This window comes from Hoplias malabaricus, chromosome 4, assembly GCF_029633855.1.
Source record: "Hoplias malabaricus isolate fHopMal1 chromosome 4, fHopMal1.hap1, whole genome shotgun sequence".
Classification (NCBI taxonomy): Eukaryota; Metazoa; Chordata; class Actinopteri; order Characiformes; family Erythrinidae; genus Hoplias; species Hoplias malabaricus.
The window spans coordinates 60513726-60529376 of record NC_089803.1 but is presented as its reverse complement, the minus strand read 5'-3'; the positions used below and the strand labels follow the sequence as shown (position 1 = coordinate 60529376).

The 15651-nt window shown below is 39.9% G+C and overlaps 1 protein-coding gene across 2 annotated transcripts in view; it reads left to right on the top strand.

Moving 5' to 3' along the window:
* iqsec3a (IQ motif and Sec7 domain ArfGEF 3a) overlaps positions 1-15651 on the top strand; it is a 149887-nt gene that overhangs the window by 130702 nt on the left and 3534 nt on the right. For both annotated transcript variants that reach the window (XM_066667077.1, XM_066667075.1), the window contains exons 10-13: positions 2904-3003; positions 3856-4017; positions 9412-9504; positions 9831-9877. In XM_066667077.1, coding sequence (XP_066523174.1) covers positions 2904-3003; positions 3856-4017; positions 9412-9504; positions 9831-9877 — 402 coding nt within the window. The remainder of the gene's footprint in view (positions 1-2903; positions 3004-3855; positions 4018-9411; positions 9505-9830; positions 9878-15651) is intronic.

The following is a 15651-nucleotide window of genomic DNA, read 5'->3' as shown; positions in this document are numbered from 1 at the left end:
TTACCAGTTCCCATCTTAATCTCTCAGAGAGTTGGTTGGGGTGTGTGTGTGTGTGTGTGGGGGGGGGGGGGGTACAATTTTTCCAAAGGAGAAGATTTTGCCTTGAAGGGGTGTTTTGCCCACTGCTATATTTCAAACAAGTATTTCAGTACTTACAAAACTGTCCACATAGGAAAAATTTTGTGTTTGGTCATTTTCATCAGTTGTGTTTCAAATTAGCATGCTAGCTAGCTCCGGCAACTCTTTCAACAAGCTAACATTTCACGTTGTGCTTAACTATAAGTGTCTTTTCCAATTTTATGACTTGAGTGTGTTAAGGAGTTTTATTCAAAGTTTGAATTTGGTTAAAATGCTAGCTAACAATCTATAGCTCTACCCTGCTGTATCAATCATTTCAACTAGCAAACCCACCAACCAAATGTTTTAGCTTGTTTTTTTTTAAACATTTATTTAGTATGTTAACGCATATATTGCTGAATATTATGACATTAAATGAAGGTGGGAATACTAACTGATTATATCTGTCTAATGACAATGATCTGTTTTGCTGCTGGCTTACACAGTTACCTGTGGGCAGTAGGGAGCAAGGCAGCAGCACCCACCATCCATAGATCATAGTCAGTTTTGAGAAGGAATTGTTGGTTTGACATCAACAGGGGAAATGAACTTAATGGTGAACCTCATGTTCAAACAATGGTGAAGGTTATTAAGTTTGAGTGATATGAAAGAGGGGAAAAAAACAAAACTCTCACTAGTATCAGTCAATTATACCTAATTATACTCCAGTTATGTAATTACACTGTTGTGCTCACGATGCTGCTGTGAGTTAAGCTGAGAGTTTGAGGTATTAATTGTGGTGAGACTGACGTTAGTGAGTGGATCATTACTCTTCTTCAAAACGCTGGGCTTCTGGACATGTGTGTGTCAGAGTGATATATAGTTTTAATATTCCAGCATGGTGACTAGGCCTGTGGGAGGTACACTAAGTAGACTGTAGGCTCTCATATTACTTCCTCTCTAGGCCCCCACTTTCTGTCCTTTTCTTTCTTGTTCTCTTTCTCTTTCATTTACTCACATTTAGCATTTAGCTTCATTCTCCTTGCTCACATTTGAAAAAGTTCGAAGAGGAATCAGTTTTCCTAGGTTTGCCCACATTACATAGTAAATGAGCCAATTTGTGTTTTATGTTTGAAGTTTGCTTCTCTGGTTTTTCTGTTTTCGTGCCCTACATTGCAAATAACTGCAGTCCTGATGCAAAGATTCCTGTCCAGTTTCATGAACACATGTGAGACATAACATTACGACCACCTACTTATGCTATTGATGGGGAGGATGCAGGGCCTCCTTATGGCAGGGAAAGATTTAATAAGATTCTAAGGGCCAGTGACTGACAGGGGCCCTGAAAATGAATCAAAACCTTTGTTTACTTCAATATATAATTGATGAAATCTCATAATTCACAGAATATTTTATTTAAAACATTAAATTATCTACTTTTATTGGTGTACTCTGGAAAATGTAAACCCCCAGTGTTTCTGCATAGCCTTATTTGCCTCCCCATTCTATTTATCAATTCATTCCATCTTCAAAACAGGTCCAAATTGTCATTGAAAGCACAACCATAGAGACCTCTGTTAATTAGAATAACCAGATACTGCATTAAAAACATATTATTATAGCTGCATTTTCCCTTGAGATCAATATACTTGCATCCATCTATCACAAACAATCTGAAATTTAACATTGTTCATTAAAATATGGATTTCCTTAAATTGTTTTATTAGCTTTTTCCCATTCGTCTTTTAGCAGCCTTCTAGACACTGCTAGAAGTAAAGCCAGAAATTTCACATTTGTCAGACAAATAAACCTGCTGTCAGTTACTATGGATGCACATTTCTGGAAAACAAGAAGCACTGTTTGACTGACAGAATCACTCCTGTGTTTTCCTTTCTATTTTACAAACAATGGCCGGGACAGTGTTTATTTTTTCTGAGGAGCCATTTAAAATGACTTCCTCCACCTTATATAATGATATTTGTTGGACATAAAATAACAGAACCTTCACCCAAATTCTGATTTAAAGCCATAAAAATTCAGCAATATTTCACATAACTCTAAATTATTAGAAATGAGACAGAACCAAAACAAATGCAATAAGCATATTTTGAGAATAGAATTATACAGAAAGCCAAAAAACAGAACAGTGAGAAGTGTGTGTTTATTTTACAACTTTCAATATCTTTACATCAAATGAAGTTCAAAATGACTGTGTTCTATAAATATATTACAAACTGTAGCTAATTAGCCCCCTCCAGGGTGTATTCCCGTCTTGCACCCAATGATTCCACGTAGGCTCTGGACCCACCGCGACCCTGAACTGGATAAGGGTTACAGATAATGAATTAATGAACGAATGTAGCTAATTATGAATATTCTGGCTATTGTTTAGAATGGACAACACTTTGTAAACTTAGTAGTCAAGTTGTTACACTGATTTAGTCAAACATTATTAGCAGGAGTCACATTTTCAAGGTTGGTGTGGGCCTTGAGAGTGGGCTGTGGTGGTGTGTGGTAATATTTTCATGGAGTTTGCCTCAACAACTCAACCAAAGTGCAAAATAAGGAAGACCAATATTCTGACTGATGTACCATTTACTCTATTTTGGGCTTTTTAGAAAATGTATATTCCCTTTGATGGAAAATGCTTTAATGTTTATTGCATAGCAGTAACAAAATTTGGACTCCACATAAAACTATTAATGAAAAAGAACAAACACACACTAGTGATTAGGTGCAGTGAATTAAGTTTATGTCTGTCTTTATTGTATTTAGGAGTTTAACGTGGGTTGCTTAAGTTCTGTTTGTTTCCTCGTCTGATTAATGTTCTGTTTTTGTCACTCCAGATACTGAAGCTGTGTCCAAAGAAAAAGAGTTCCGCTGCCTACACCTTCTGCAAAGCCATAGGCCTGCTGGGAATGCAGTTCCACCTGTTTGAGAACGAATGTAAGAGCCTTGGATTATCTGATACACTCTTAGTTTTTGCCTTTGATACTGTCTTATTTTCCTGGCATTATGCAGATGCTTCTATCCATATAAAGCATAATTCTAATTGTGTTACATAAGTAAAAATTTTTATTGTATAGCGTAGTTACTCAAGCAGTGAACTTAACCCTAGAAGGAGCTGCCTTCTCTCTCGTACTCTCTCTCTCTCTCTCTCTCTCTCTCTCTCACCTCTCTCGTACTCTCTATTTCTTTTCATTTTTCTCTCTTTGAGCAGACGTGTTTTAATTAGTCACTGTAAGATGGTGAGGAGCCATGCTCATAATTCTCCTTACCAAACTGCTGTGCTGTGATTGATTCGGCCAATCAGATGTAAGGACAGTAAAATCCAAATGAACCTTCAAGCATCTAGAGGGAGAATTTCAGATGTCCAGTTCTTCATCAACTGTTTGAATATATTCACCTTTTCCTACTTCGTCTGATTGATTTTGAATTGATCTTTATTTATAAAATTGTTTAATACATGTTTGGAAATGTGGGCTTGCCCTGATCATGTAAGGGGATAATAAGGCAGAAATATATACATATATATATATATATATTTATATTTCTGCCCTTAATGTTACAGGGTTAATGGTGTAAATCTGCTCCTACAATAGAGGGAATTCCTACTCTGAATCAACTCCAAATGAATTAAACCAAACCACCTAAGTGCTGATTTAACCCTGGTGACCTTGCCATGGCACTGAACTCACTTTCATGACACACAGATAAGAAAACACTTAAAAACTTAAAGGGAATCCTCTTATCTCTCTTTCTCCCATCTCTTTATTCCTCTTTTTCCCTGTCTGGTAGACTATCCTCATGCGATAACCATCGTGTCTCCAGTTTCTGGCTCTGATAAGAAGCAGGTGCTGAACTTCTGTGCTCAGAGCTCAGAGGAGCTCCTCAAGTTTGTAGAGGACCTGAAAGAGTCCATCGCAGAGGTGACAGAGATGGAGCAGATACGAATTGAATGTGAGTAAACCATGAAATTTAAGACATGTGTTATAATCTTCAATTATAAATCTGCAATTAGTCCTCAGTGTACTTTCAAATACACAAGCAGTTCAAACTAGTTTTTTTTTTAAATAAGCTTTTAACACATTAACTTTGATGACCCTAAACATAATCTCATTTGAAATGATCATTGGGCATAATTATTGAAGTAGAACTATTGGGAAATCAATATATATAATGCTCTGTAGCCCAGGAGGGCAGCACAGTGGCGCAGCAGGTAGTGTCACACAGCTCCAGGGACCTGGAGGTTGTGGGTTCAAGTCCCAGTCCAGGTGACTATCTGTGAGGTGTTTGGTGTGTTCTCTCAGCACGTGTATTCATTCAGTGTGGGGTCAAAGCATGCTTTGGGTAGTTCAGTTAGAAGGGAATGATAATAATGTTCCTATGCTACTGCCACATTCACTAAGCTAATTTAATGGGATATTCATGAAAGAATGTTTTATAAATGTTCTATGTTTTCAGTGATTAAATGTAGTGTTCTTTGTGCTTTACACAAATGTGTGTTAATAAATATTCATACACAATGGAAGGGAGTGTGTCTGTGAGGAGTATGGCGTGTTATCCCCGTGTCACATGGGTTTCCTCCGGGTGCTCCAGTTTCCTCCCATGGTCCAAAAACACACGTTGGTAGGTGGAGTGAATGTGTGAGTGTGTGTCGCCCTGCGGAGGACTGGTGCCCTCTCCATGGTGTGTTCCCACCTTGTGCCCAGTGATTCCGGGTAGGCTCCGGACCCATCGTGACCCTGAACTGAATAAGCGGTTCCAGACAATGAATGAATGATTGTATAGGCCAGGACTAGGCTTACTCTCTATCTAGGATTTTTCACCATGTAAATTTACATGCCATCAGCGATAGATTCTGTTAGCTCCTTAAATTAATCTTTGTTTGTTTCCTAAGGTTTTATTTGACACATTGGGGACATGAATATGAAAGGTCTAGGAGTTTTCTTTGACTTCTGTTATAAGCACTTTGAGGTTTTTCAATAGTGTCTGTGCCAAGTAGTGGTATAACACAGATCCAGCAGATAGAGATGATGCAGAATACTCCTTTTAAACCTGCATCAATAGCAATGGGAGAAAAAATTCACTGTTAAAATTCAGAAGGCAAATACATATTGAAAATATAATGGAATTTAATGTAAAGCTATATTTTATTCCAATCAACTTTGGGTGATTTTAATGCTCTCTTTGTCAATTTTGACCTTTTCAAATTATATACAAATATGTAGATAGCAGTTTTGTTTCAACAGTGATGAGCTATTGGTCCAGACCTAGTATGAAAATGTAGCACCACAACCTTGGACTTGGGGAAGTGGAAGAATCTTTCGAGCTGGTTTAGAGAATCACATTACAGCAGAGACGATATAGTTTGGGATTTACAGGTGTCAGTCACACCTCCTGGCTTTTTGATTGGTCACACATGCTGCACCCAGCCAATCATGCTTGCTCTGCTTAAGTGCGTAGTGAAATTGTACTTAATCCATTGCAGAACTCATAACTGCTGAAACGGAGAGGAGTGTGTGTGTGTGTGTGTGTGTGTGTGTGTGTGTGTGTTTGCGTGTGTGTGTGTGTGTGTGTGTATTTGTGTGTGTGTGTGTGTGTGTGTGTGTGTGTGTGTGTGTGTGTGTGTGTGTGTGTGCAGTTTTTCTTTAATCCAGCAGGAAAGTGAGTGCAGAGCCCATAAAGCAGACGTTATATAACCCAAAAAACCTCTAGTAGCAGAAGAAGGTCAGGGACAGTGTTTGCTTTTACTGAAGTTTCTCAGCTAAGTGAAAACTTTTGCTTGAGACGGAGTTCTATCTTGTCCAGTTTCTTAATAATTAAAAGGCCCATATACTATACTTTCCTTGTATTAAATTCTTTCTCCAGTGATCCAGTATTGCGTTTGTGTGGGAACCAAAAACAGCCTCTTTTTTCCAAGCTCTGTTAACTCTTTATGTCTTAAATAAGATGATTGTGTAAATAAAATAAATAGAATATATGGAACAAGCTTTAGATGTGCTGTGACCTATCACTAGAATTATCCACCAGGGTTAATTTAGCATTTACATACTATTACAGATCCCGCAGTTGTGCTACCAGAAATAATCCTCCTTGTAAAGATTTTATTTGTCCTTATTTTTAAAGGGTTGTTCAATTTACGGCCTTGGAGCGCTAGTTCTAATGCATCAGTGATAGTTATATACTCTCGCTAAGTAGCTTGGTTATAGTGAACTTAATGCTGAGTACCTGGAGTGTATACATTATATAATTAATACAAAGCCTCATTTTAATTCATAATTCTCACTTCCTCAGGCTTCTTGTTTGATGTTCTGAACCTTTAGTGCCTTTGAGAGTGAGGGAAGTGGAGCAGGTCCTGATTTGTAATGGAGTCAGGTGCAGCTCCAGCATACGTGTGAGAGATATTAAGGTATTTTAATATAGTGCTTAGATGAGACTTAGCTCTTTGATCTTTTTGTCTTTTTTATGCTCCCCCCCATTTATTCTCACAGCACAATACCTTTTGTGTGTGTGTGTGTGGGGGGGGGGGGTGTATGTGAATCAGGTTTCACTTACATTGTGGGGACCATTACACGGGAACAAATTTTTTAATTTTAAAGTGAAGAAAAGTTAGGGTTAGCGTTAGGTTAGCAGTACTTGTAGTATAACTTAAAGTAAGTGTGTGTGTGTGTGTGTGTGTGTGTGTGTGTGTGTGTGTGTGTGTGTGTGTGTATGTGTGTGTGTGTGTGTGGTGTGTGTGTGTGTGCATTCTTTACATGTTGCCCCTGTGTGTCTCCTTTGAGAGAGTGGAGATGCTTTGACGTTCCATTTTTTTCCTCTGCTGTCAAGCTTCTAAGCATCTTTCAAAAGATTTAAACGGAAGATGGAGAGCAAGGGACCGGAGTTCTAGATCTGGAAATAACTGAGCAGATCACAGGGGCCTAAAAGTTACATCTTGTGTCCAAAAGTTTCCAGACATCTGCTCAACCAGTGCTTCTTCTGAAATCAGGATTACTATTTCAGGATTTCATTTTTTTCTCAAACTCTGGATGAATTCAGAGCTTGGGACGTATACTACATAAAAGCACATTGAGTTTATTCTGAAATCAAGTGTATTTCTAGTTAGCTTATCCCTGTTAGCTACAGTAACCATGCCTGCACTTCTAGAAATGCTTTCCATTCAATGTTAGAACATCACAGTAACTGCATTTACACACAAACAGTCGGAAGATCAGGCCATAATGGTGGATCACTAATATCTCTCAATCTAATCTCAGATTTGTTGGATGGAGTTCCATTGCTCTGTGCCCTAGTGCTGGTGGGCTTAACCCTGTAGTCTATCCTTGGCATTAGGCATGGTGATAGTGTTGATAGCACTCTTCTCTGGAGAGCTGTGTATTTCAATTTTCTGGCAGCTGGCAGCTGCTAGATTTATGAACATTTGGTAATGATCGGACCAATTCTGATGATCCACTGACTGTGACCCTGCCTCCTACAGCATCTGGTCCTAACACTGGTGCTGAATCATAGGCGTCTTTAGCACCTTGGACAGCATCTTTCTGTCTCAGTCAGAGTAGAGCTAATTTCCATACATCGACCTTAAAGGCAAAACAAATGAGACAGCTTATGGGCGATGAATAGAATAGATAAGCATCCCTAATAAGGTGGCTAGTGAGTGTAGGTATGTGTAAAATAACCCTGTGGCGACTAGTCTTCCTAGTGAGGAATCTTAACAGGCATATATTACAGTTAGGGTAAGGTTAGAGTCAGGTGTACACAAATATTAGTTATGTACGAAGCAAATAATACCAATAGAATGCATGTGCAGATCCAACAGAATCTCTCTCTCTCTCTCTCTCTCTCTCTCTCTCTCTCTCTCTCTCTCTCTCTCTCTCTCTCTCTCTCTCTCTCTCTCTCTCTCTGTCTCTCTCTCTCTCTTTCTCTATCTATCTATCTATCTCTCTAACTCTGTGTGTCAGCAGTTTCTTAAAGGAGCATAAAGACAAACACCTTTATTTTTCTTTAAGAAGACGTCTGTATATCTCTGCTCTGTTTCTCCGTACATGCTTTGATCACAGATGTCTTCTCAAATTCTCCATTGTTCTTCTCTCAGGAGAGCTGACACCTTCTGCTTTTGTTTTCCATTTCAGACACAGGAAGGATACAGCTACACATCTCAGGGTGTGTGTGTGTGTGTGTTTAACGAGTTGTTTAATGAGTAAAGACTGAGAAAAGGACAATCTCTCTCTCTCTCTCTTTTCTCTCTCTCTCTCTCTCTCTCTCTCTCTCTCTCTCTCTCTCTCTCTGTTGTTTTTATTTCCCCAGTATATTCATTGTCAATTCCATCTGTTTAGGCAATACCCCCTTCAAATCACACAAGACACAAGTGAGACAAGCACATGCTTCCTCTGAGACAGCAGCGGCCTTTTCAAGCTTCTCCTAACACAACGCCACTGGACAGCTTAACGTGCTTGGAGGAGAATACTAACTGCCAAGATCTGTTATGTCAGCTAACAGAGGCTCACTCCCTTCGTAACCAAAGAGATTGTGGCCAATTTTGCTCTCTTGGACTCAGATTGCTGATGGCTGAGGCGTGGGGATTCAAGACATTGGGGACTGCAATCTCCCAGTGACAGAGAAAAACACTTAAGACTGGTTTATATTCTTGGAAAAAAAACATGTAAATGGTAGGAGTCATGTGTAAGCGTAGCGTGCCTTGTGGATCTTTGCAGCTACGACTGGTAGCCACGGTCAAGAGACACAAACCATACTCGACCTGAACTAGTAAAAGAATAAAATGGAGCAGTTTGAGGATGAGATAAAACAGGAAGTGCAGCATTAGACACAGTCATGTCTTCAAAGTATGACAAGAGTGGATCATTCTTTTTTCAGTTTAGTTTAGAATAGGTTTAGAGAAAAATCTGTGTGGGTCTCACTGGATGTTCCTAAAGAGAGAAGGGTGTCCAGAGAGTGTAAGTCTGCCTCATTGTGATTCTGGAAAAATGAGTGTGTGTTTGTGCGTGTGAGTGGGTGAATCATGCTGAGAGCCTGCAGGCTTACAGTTAAGAGGACATGAAACATGATGTGTTGATGCTTTACTGCATAAGCGTCTCTGTTTGTGTCTATGTGTGTGTGTATGAGAGAGAGAATAAGAAAGACATTTATGTCAGTGTACCTTAACCATAAGAAAGCCTCTCTCTCTCTCTCTCTCTCTCTCTCTCTCTCTCTCTCTCTCTCTCTCTCTCTCTCTCTCTCTCTCTCTCTCTCTCTCTCTTCTCTCTCTCTCTCTCTCTCTCTCTCTCGCTCTCTCTCTCTCTCTCTCTCTCTCTTGCTCTCTCTCTCCTCTCTTTCTCTCTCTCTCTCTCTATGTAGGGGAGTTGGAGAAGCAGCAGGGTGCGAAGACTCACTCGTCCAAAAACAACGGCACTCAGCTGGAGCTCCGGGGGAGACAGAGCTCTCCATCGGGTAAATCACATACCCACACACACACACACACACACGCACTTGCACAAACACGTGCATATTATCATAAAAGGACACACACTCGCACAAATATATACAAGTGCAGCAAGCAGATCTCATGTTGCCTTATGAATGATCGCTTACTGTAGAGTTTTACAAATTATTCAGTAGCTAATATGAAATATTTAGCAGCATTTCATAGATGTACTACAGCTCACATGTAGTATACCACTAATGCTAAACATAGACCTTTTCTAAACCATTATTAGGGTTTAATCTCACTCATAACCTCTTCTATTGACCCAACTGTAATTCTTTTTGCTGCTCAGGAAAGAAAGACATAGACCCTGCACTGAGTGGACACAATGCGGTAGAGGTAAGTGACCATTGTCTTCTCAGGTAAGTTCAGCACTGCCTTTTATACAGTAGAAAGTAGCAGAATTTAGCAGAATTTATCACAATGGGCCACAACAGCCATAGAATTGAGTTGGCATTGAAAAGCTTGGTGCAGTGCCCCATCCATTAGTATGTACATGTCCCCCTCAGCTGTTCCACACAGATTTGCCCTAGAGAATATACAAACAGTGTCCATTACTGGTCCACAACTTCCCACACTAAAGAGGCTTGCTTAGTGCAGTGAGAAACCCTGAGTCTTTTAGCAGTTATCATAGCTGAGGAAGCGCATTCTGGAGATCAGTGTGTTCTAAATCTTGTTGTAGGCTTTCACGGCTTTGTTTACTGTAAAGTTCCCTCTGCCTTTAAGACACCTGATCAAACTAATCAACTCATTACCAAGCCCCTTCTGACTTCAACTGGAGACATGTGTTCATTTCCTAATTCCATATCAAATCCATTTAAATGGTACCTCCAGGTCCTAAAATCAGTCTCTTACTGGTGGCATTATGAAACAATATGAAACTAAAAAAGGCATAATATCATGTTTTCATGGCTTTAGCCCTTGGTGTAACACTGAGTTTATAATTTTATGACTTCTTAGTAAGTAAATACAGTCGCCCTCAATATCTATGAGTTCTTTAGCCATGGATTCAACCAATTGTGGCTATTACACAGGTCTGCAGTCTCCCTCCAGCACTTATTGGCTTGAGCATTTTTGCCACATTCTTTCTATCACTGTGCGTTTATACTGAACATTTCTCACCATTGTTAACCATTAAATATTTATTGATTATGGATAATTTAGTAACTTGGTTACAGTTGTTAATAACTGATTAGTGGGTGAATATGGGCTATTCAGTAACTAATTATTCAACATAAATGTAACATTTTCAGTAAATCATGTATTATTCAGTAACTACTATAAATTATTGAGTAATTTCCACAATTTTATCAGTAACTCCCATGGATTATTCAGTAACTACTATAAAATATGAATCTAAAGTGACTCATTCTCTTTCTGCTTTGAGTTCAAAATGTGGTTGTTCTCTGAATCTTCAGCACTCTTACCACCCATAGTCCAGATAAATGAGGCACTAACCAAATAGCTCTTTAATTCCACGAATATAATTTTTTTTCAGAACATTTTATACTCAGCTAAAGCAGCTATAGCTTAATGTGAGCGTCCTCTTTTTTTTTTTTTTTGACTGTAATCACTGAGGTTGCAAAATTTTTCTAAGGTGGGAGTTCCCAGTAATGAATACACATTTTATGAGAGGGGGAAAAATTCAATTATGCAGAACAGGGATATCCCAGAAAAATGCTGCCGGCCACAGACAGAATGAAGAGTGTGCAGCCTGCTTTTGTGGATGTGTTATATGTGAGCTTCCTGCCTGTATGTGGGGCAGAGCTATTCAAGGAGACAAAACATGCAAACGGGTTATTGTTTATGAATTCTGGATTTTTCAGGCAGCATTTGAAATGAAAAGGGGAAACGTGCTAGTGAGTGAAGGAGATGGGGGAGGGTGGTAGTGGGGTGTGTGTGTGTGTGTGTGTGTGTGTGTGTGTGTGTGGGCATACTCCCAGCTCAGCATCTAAATTAGCTCATGCATTAACACTAACATTAATGCAAGCAGTCACTATCTCCTCTGCAGCATCTCAGTGGGAATATTAAACATTCCACAGCCGCCAAACCCAATTCAGACTACATTACCCATGGGGCTGTGCACTTAGCATCCTGATGGGGCCACACAACCTTAGTTTTGCCTCTGTGAACCTGAGATTGTGTATTTGTGTGTGTGTGTGTGTGTGTGTGTGTGTGTGTGTGTGTGTGTGTGTGTGTGTGTGTGTGCGCCACGTATTTGTTTAAACCATCAGTGTTGTTTACAACAACTGTGATTAATGCCTTGTCATGTATCCCAGAGTAAAAGCAAATTACCATACTTTTTATTTTAACACATTAAAAGGAAATGTCAAACATATTTTCAAATTTCAGCATATTTCACTATTTAAGGTGTATACAAAATTAAAGTGGATTAATGTGAAATGGTTCATTTAACCATTAACATGCTGAGACGGGTTTTCTGTGGTGGTGATGTGTTTTCAGAGTTTTTATGTTTAATTTGGATTATGGTAAAATACTGAGATATGGGGTCAGTAATAGTGGACAGGGCTGGGGTCAGTGTGTCAGAAGCTGGCTCTAGCAGTGTGTGTATTGAGTTTAACAGAGTGACAGCATGGACCCAGTGAGTGCTGCAGGACCCCCACCTCTGCCCACCTCCGCCAACCTCCACCAACTGTGAAGCTGCTCGTAAATGTCAGGCCTCCCCAGAGGGCCACGCTGCTGTCGGAACACATTGCAGCCTGGACGGGGTCAGAGAAATAGCCAGACGTCTGAGAGAGAGAGAGAGAGAGGGAGAGAAAGAGAGTATGTGTGTGTGTGAGAGAGCGGGAGAAATTGGTTGTATGTGTGTGTTTGGTTTTTGTGGGGTCCAAAATCCCAAGTAGTTCTCCATATTGCATTTGGGCACTTCATATTTGGTCCACTCTTCTGACCCCACAATAATTAAAAATCACTCTTATGGGTTCCAGGGTGGCACGTCGATGCAGCAGGTAGTGTCGCAGTCACACAGCTCCAGGGACCTGGAGGTTGTGGGTTCGATTCCCGCTCCGGGTGACTGTCTGTGAGGAGTTGGTGTGTTCTCCCCGTGTCCGCGTGGGTTTCCTCCGGGTGCTCCTGTTTCCTCCCACAGTCCAAAAAGACACGTTGGTAAGTGGATTGGCGACTCAAAAAGTGTCCATAGGTGTGAGTGAATGTGTGTGTGTGTGTGTGTGTTGCCCTGTGAAGGACTGGCGCCCCCTCCAGGGTGTATTCCCGCCTTGCGCCCATTGATTCCAGGTAGGCTCTGGACACATCATGACCCTGAACTGGATAAGCGCTTACAGATAATGAATGAATGAATGAATCTTATGGGTTCCTGTTAATTTTCAGTGTTTATCATTGTATTCAGCAGTCAGTATTATCATATAATAAGGAGTGCTTGTCAGTTACTTATTAATGAGTATGATGTTTATTTATCCATGACATATTGGCCAAAGGCTGACTACAGCCACAGTCCCTGTTTGAACAACAGTGTGACATTGTGAATTCAAAGTCTGAAGCTAAATAATTTAGTCAAAAAAAGGCCAATGATTTTTGAAAAAGAGCCAAAGACACAAACATTTGTTTAGTTCTAGTTTCAAACTTTCAGCAACATTCAGGTGGAGAGTCACTAAAAGGAACACAAGATAGTTTTAAAATTACAGCTTCATTATTATTGTGACCTGTAAAAGGGAAAGTAGAGCCTCTGTTGTTGCTAGCAAGTGCTCAGCACTGCAGACAATGCACTATGTAAATTTTGGAGGAAGATTGGAAATTCAGGGTGAAATCTGCCAAAAGTTTGAAGGTAATATAAATTTTTGATTGATACATGAACATCATGGTGATAAATACATTGAAATGCTTCCCAGAGAGACAGAATTTAACAAATAAAGCAGAGCTCTATCTAGACTCATCAAGCTATTCTGAATTTTTGGAGTTTAAGACACATAAAATCCCCTTACATTTTTAGCAGCCTAAACACTCGCTAAACAGCAAATTAAACATGGCTTACAAAGTGGCTTTTAAGCCATTTCCTCATCTTTGTCATTTTTATCATCACATTCACCCTCAGGATCTTATCATCATTTCTTGCTTTACTTCCCTAATGTTATTTTAATTCTAATGTTACCATGTTAAGTGTTTTGCCATTGCCTTAATGATGATAATGTATTCTACCTCGGCACAAGCCTGGAAGCTTAGAAAGGCTAAAAACTCTAGTCTTACCCAAGTGGCATAAACAGTGCAGTTTGCATAATTCGTGAGTGTGTGGGAGTGACAGAAAAGTTTGATCAGAGCTATCCTGCTCTGTAATGAAGTAACACTTATTCAGGACATGTAGAGATCCCCACACCTTCTTGCTAATTAGCATGTTTGGGTTACATTGCTCAAGCTTCTTAAAGCCCCATCAGATAATTACCTCCACCCTCTTTACTATGGGCCATATCATTGACCCTAGTCTGGGCAAATAGACCCTAAGCAATCCTATGATAACTAAGTCACACTCGCCGGGAAAAAAGTCCTCTGCATGAATATTTAACCATAGCTAGAAATAATTGCACGGAAGTGGCTGAAATGGAGGAGTGGCTCTTCTTTCAGAAAAGCAAGAGTACAAGTGTTTGCCTTACAGAGAGTGTGTAAAGACTGCCGCAGTCTCTGTCCATCAGTCAGCTGGAGATGGAGAATTCAGGCCAGGTCCCTGAGGAGCTCCACACTGCCAGCACAGTGCCGAGAGCACAGATAATCACCGCTTCGCTCCGTACTTTCTCTCCTTTCAGCTGAAATTGCCTCATCCCCTCTTCCTCACAGCCAGATAGACCCCCAGCCTGTCACTCATCTGCACCACCAGCTGTCTCCACCGGTCAAACTGATGGATCCCTGGGACGGGGGCTTGATAGGCCTTTAGGGCTGGAGTTAACCTTTGAGGATTTACACCTGTGCTCTTATGAAGCCAGGGTGTTCAGAAGTGCGAGGGGCCCTGTCATGGGAGACTTCACTTTTTGCATTTTTTGAGTTTTTGAGCAATGTAAACCATTTCACAAGTTCATATATAGATATATCACAGTTATTTGTCACATGCTCTTATCCAGAATGACCTATGACATTAATCATGTTACAGATGTAGGCAAATGGAGGTTAGAAGTCTTGCCCAATTACCCTTATTACTATGTAATGGTGCACTTATATGAGTGGGAAAATGAGCCCCAGTCTACAATTTGGAAGGCAACACTGTTGCCCACTACGTCATACAAATCTCAGTCCAGGCATTGGAGACCAACACCTTAATGGGTGACCCACCCGTCACTTGACTGGAATTAATCATAATTCTGAGGTCATATGTAAATGCTGTTTCATAACTAGAAACATTTTGTTCTGCATTTTTGCATTTTTATGGCAGATGTCACTTCATCAATTTTACGTAAAATGATTGTAGAAGACTATTGGTATTGCCAGATATTTGCTTTGATTGAAAATTATTAGCGTTATAGCATAAATAGCATGTATTTATGTATTGTAGAAATGCGTAATGTTTAACTGCGTTTGTAACACTAAGAAATGTTATATTTCTCTGTAATTATAATTAAAAAAAAATGTAAATTTAGATCCAGTTTCCTCCTTTAATAACTGTAGCAGATAAGTACATGTGAGTACTGGAGTAAAGTGTTATACTGTAAACAGCCTGTTGGGGCGTGTTATGCAGGAGTGTGATAAAATGTTGTGCTGTTCCTGGTTGTCAGGAAGCAGTTCGATCGCTGCAGTCTTTAAAATACCAAAGTCTTCAAAATACAAGAAATAGCTGAAGTGGCTAAGTTATTTTCTAATGTCCTTGAGGATTTCTGTCTGAACACTTTGTTCCACATTTCAGCCTGTACTGTTTTATGAATGAAGCAGAAAAACAGGGCAGTCAGTCAGGCCGGATATTTACATATTTCAGTATTTAAAGCAGAGCTTGCCCAAAAACTTCTCAGTTGAGTTTGGGAAATGGACATGGAAGGCTACCAGATGGAGAATGCATAGTATATGGCCCCATTTAGTAAAGTGAGAGAAGAAAACCCACCTGATATTTGGAGGGTATCATCCCCTAATGAGAGAACAGGGCCCCGCCACTGTTGCTAGGG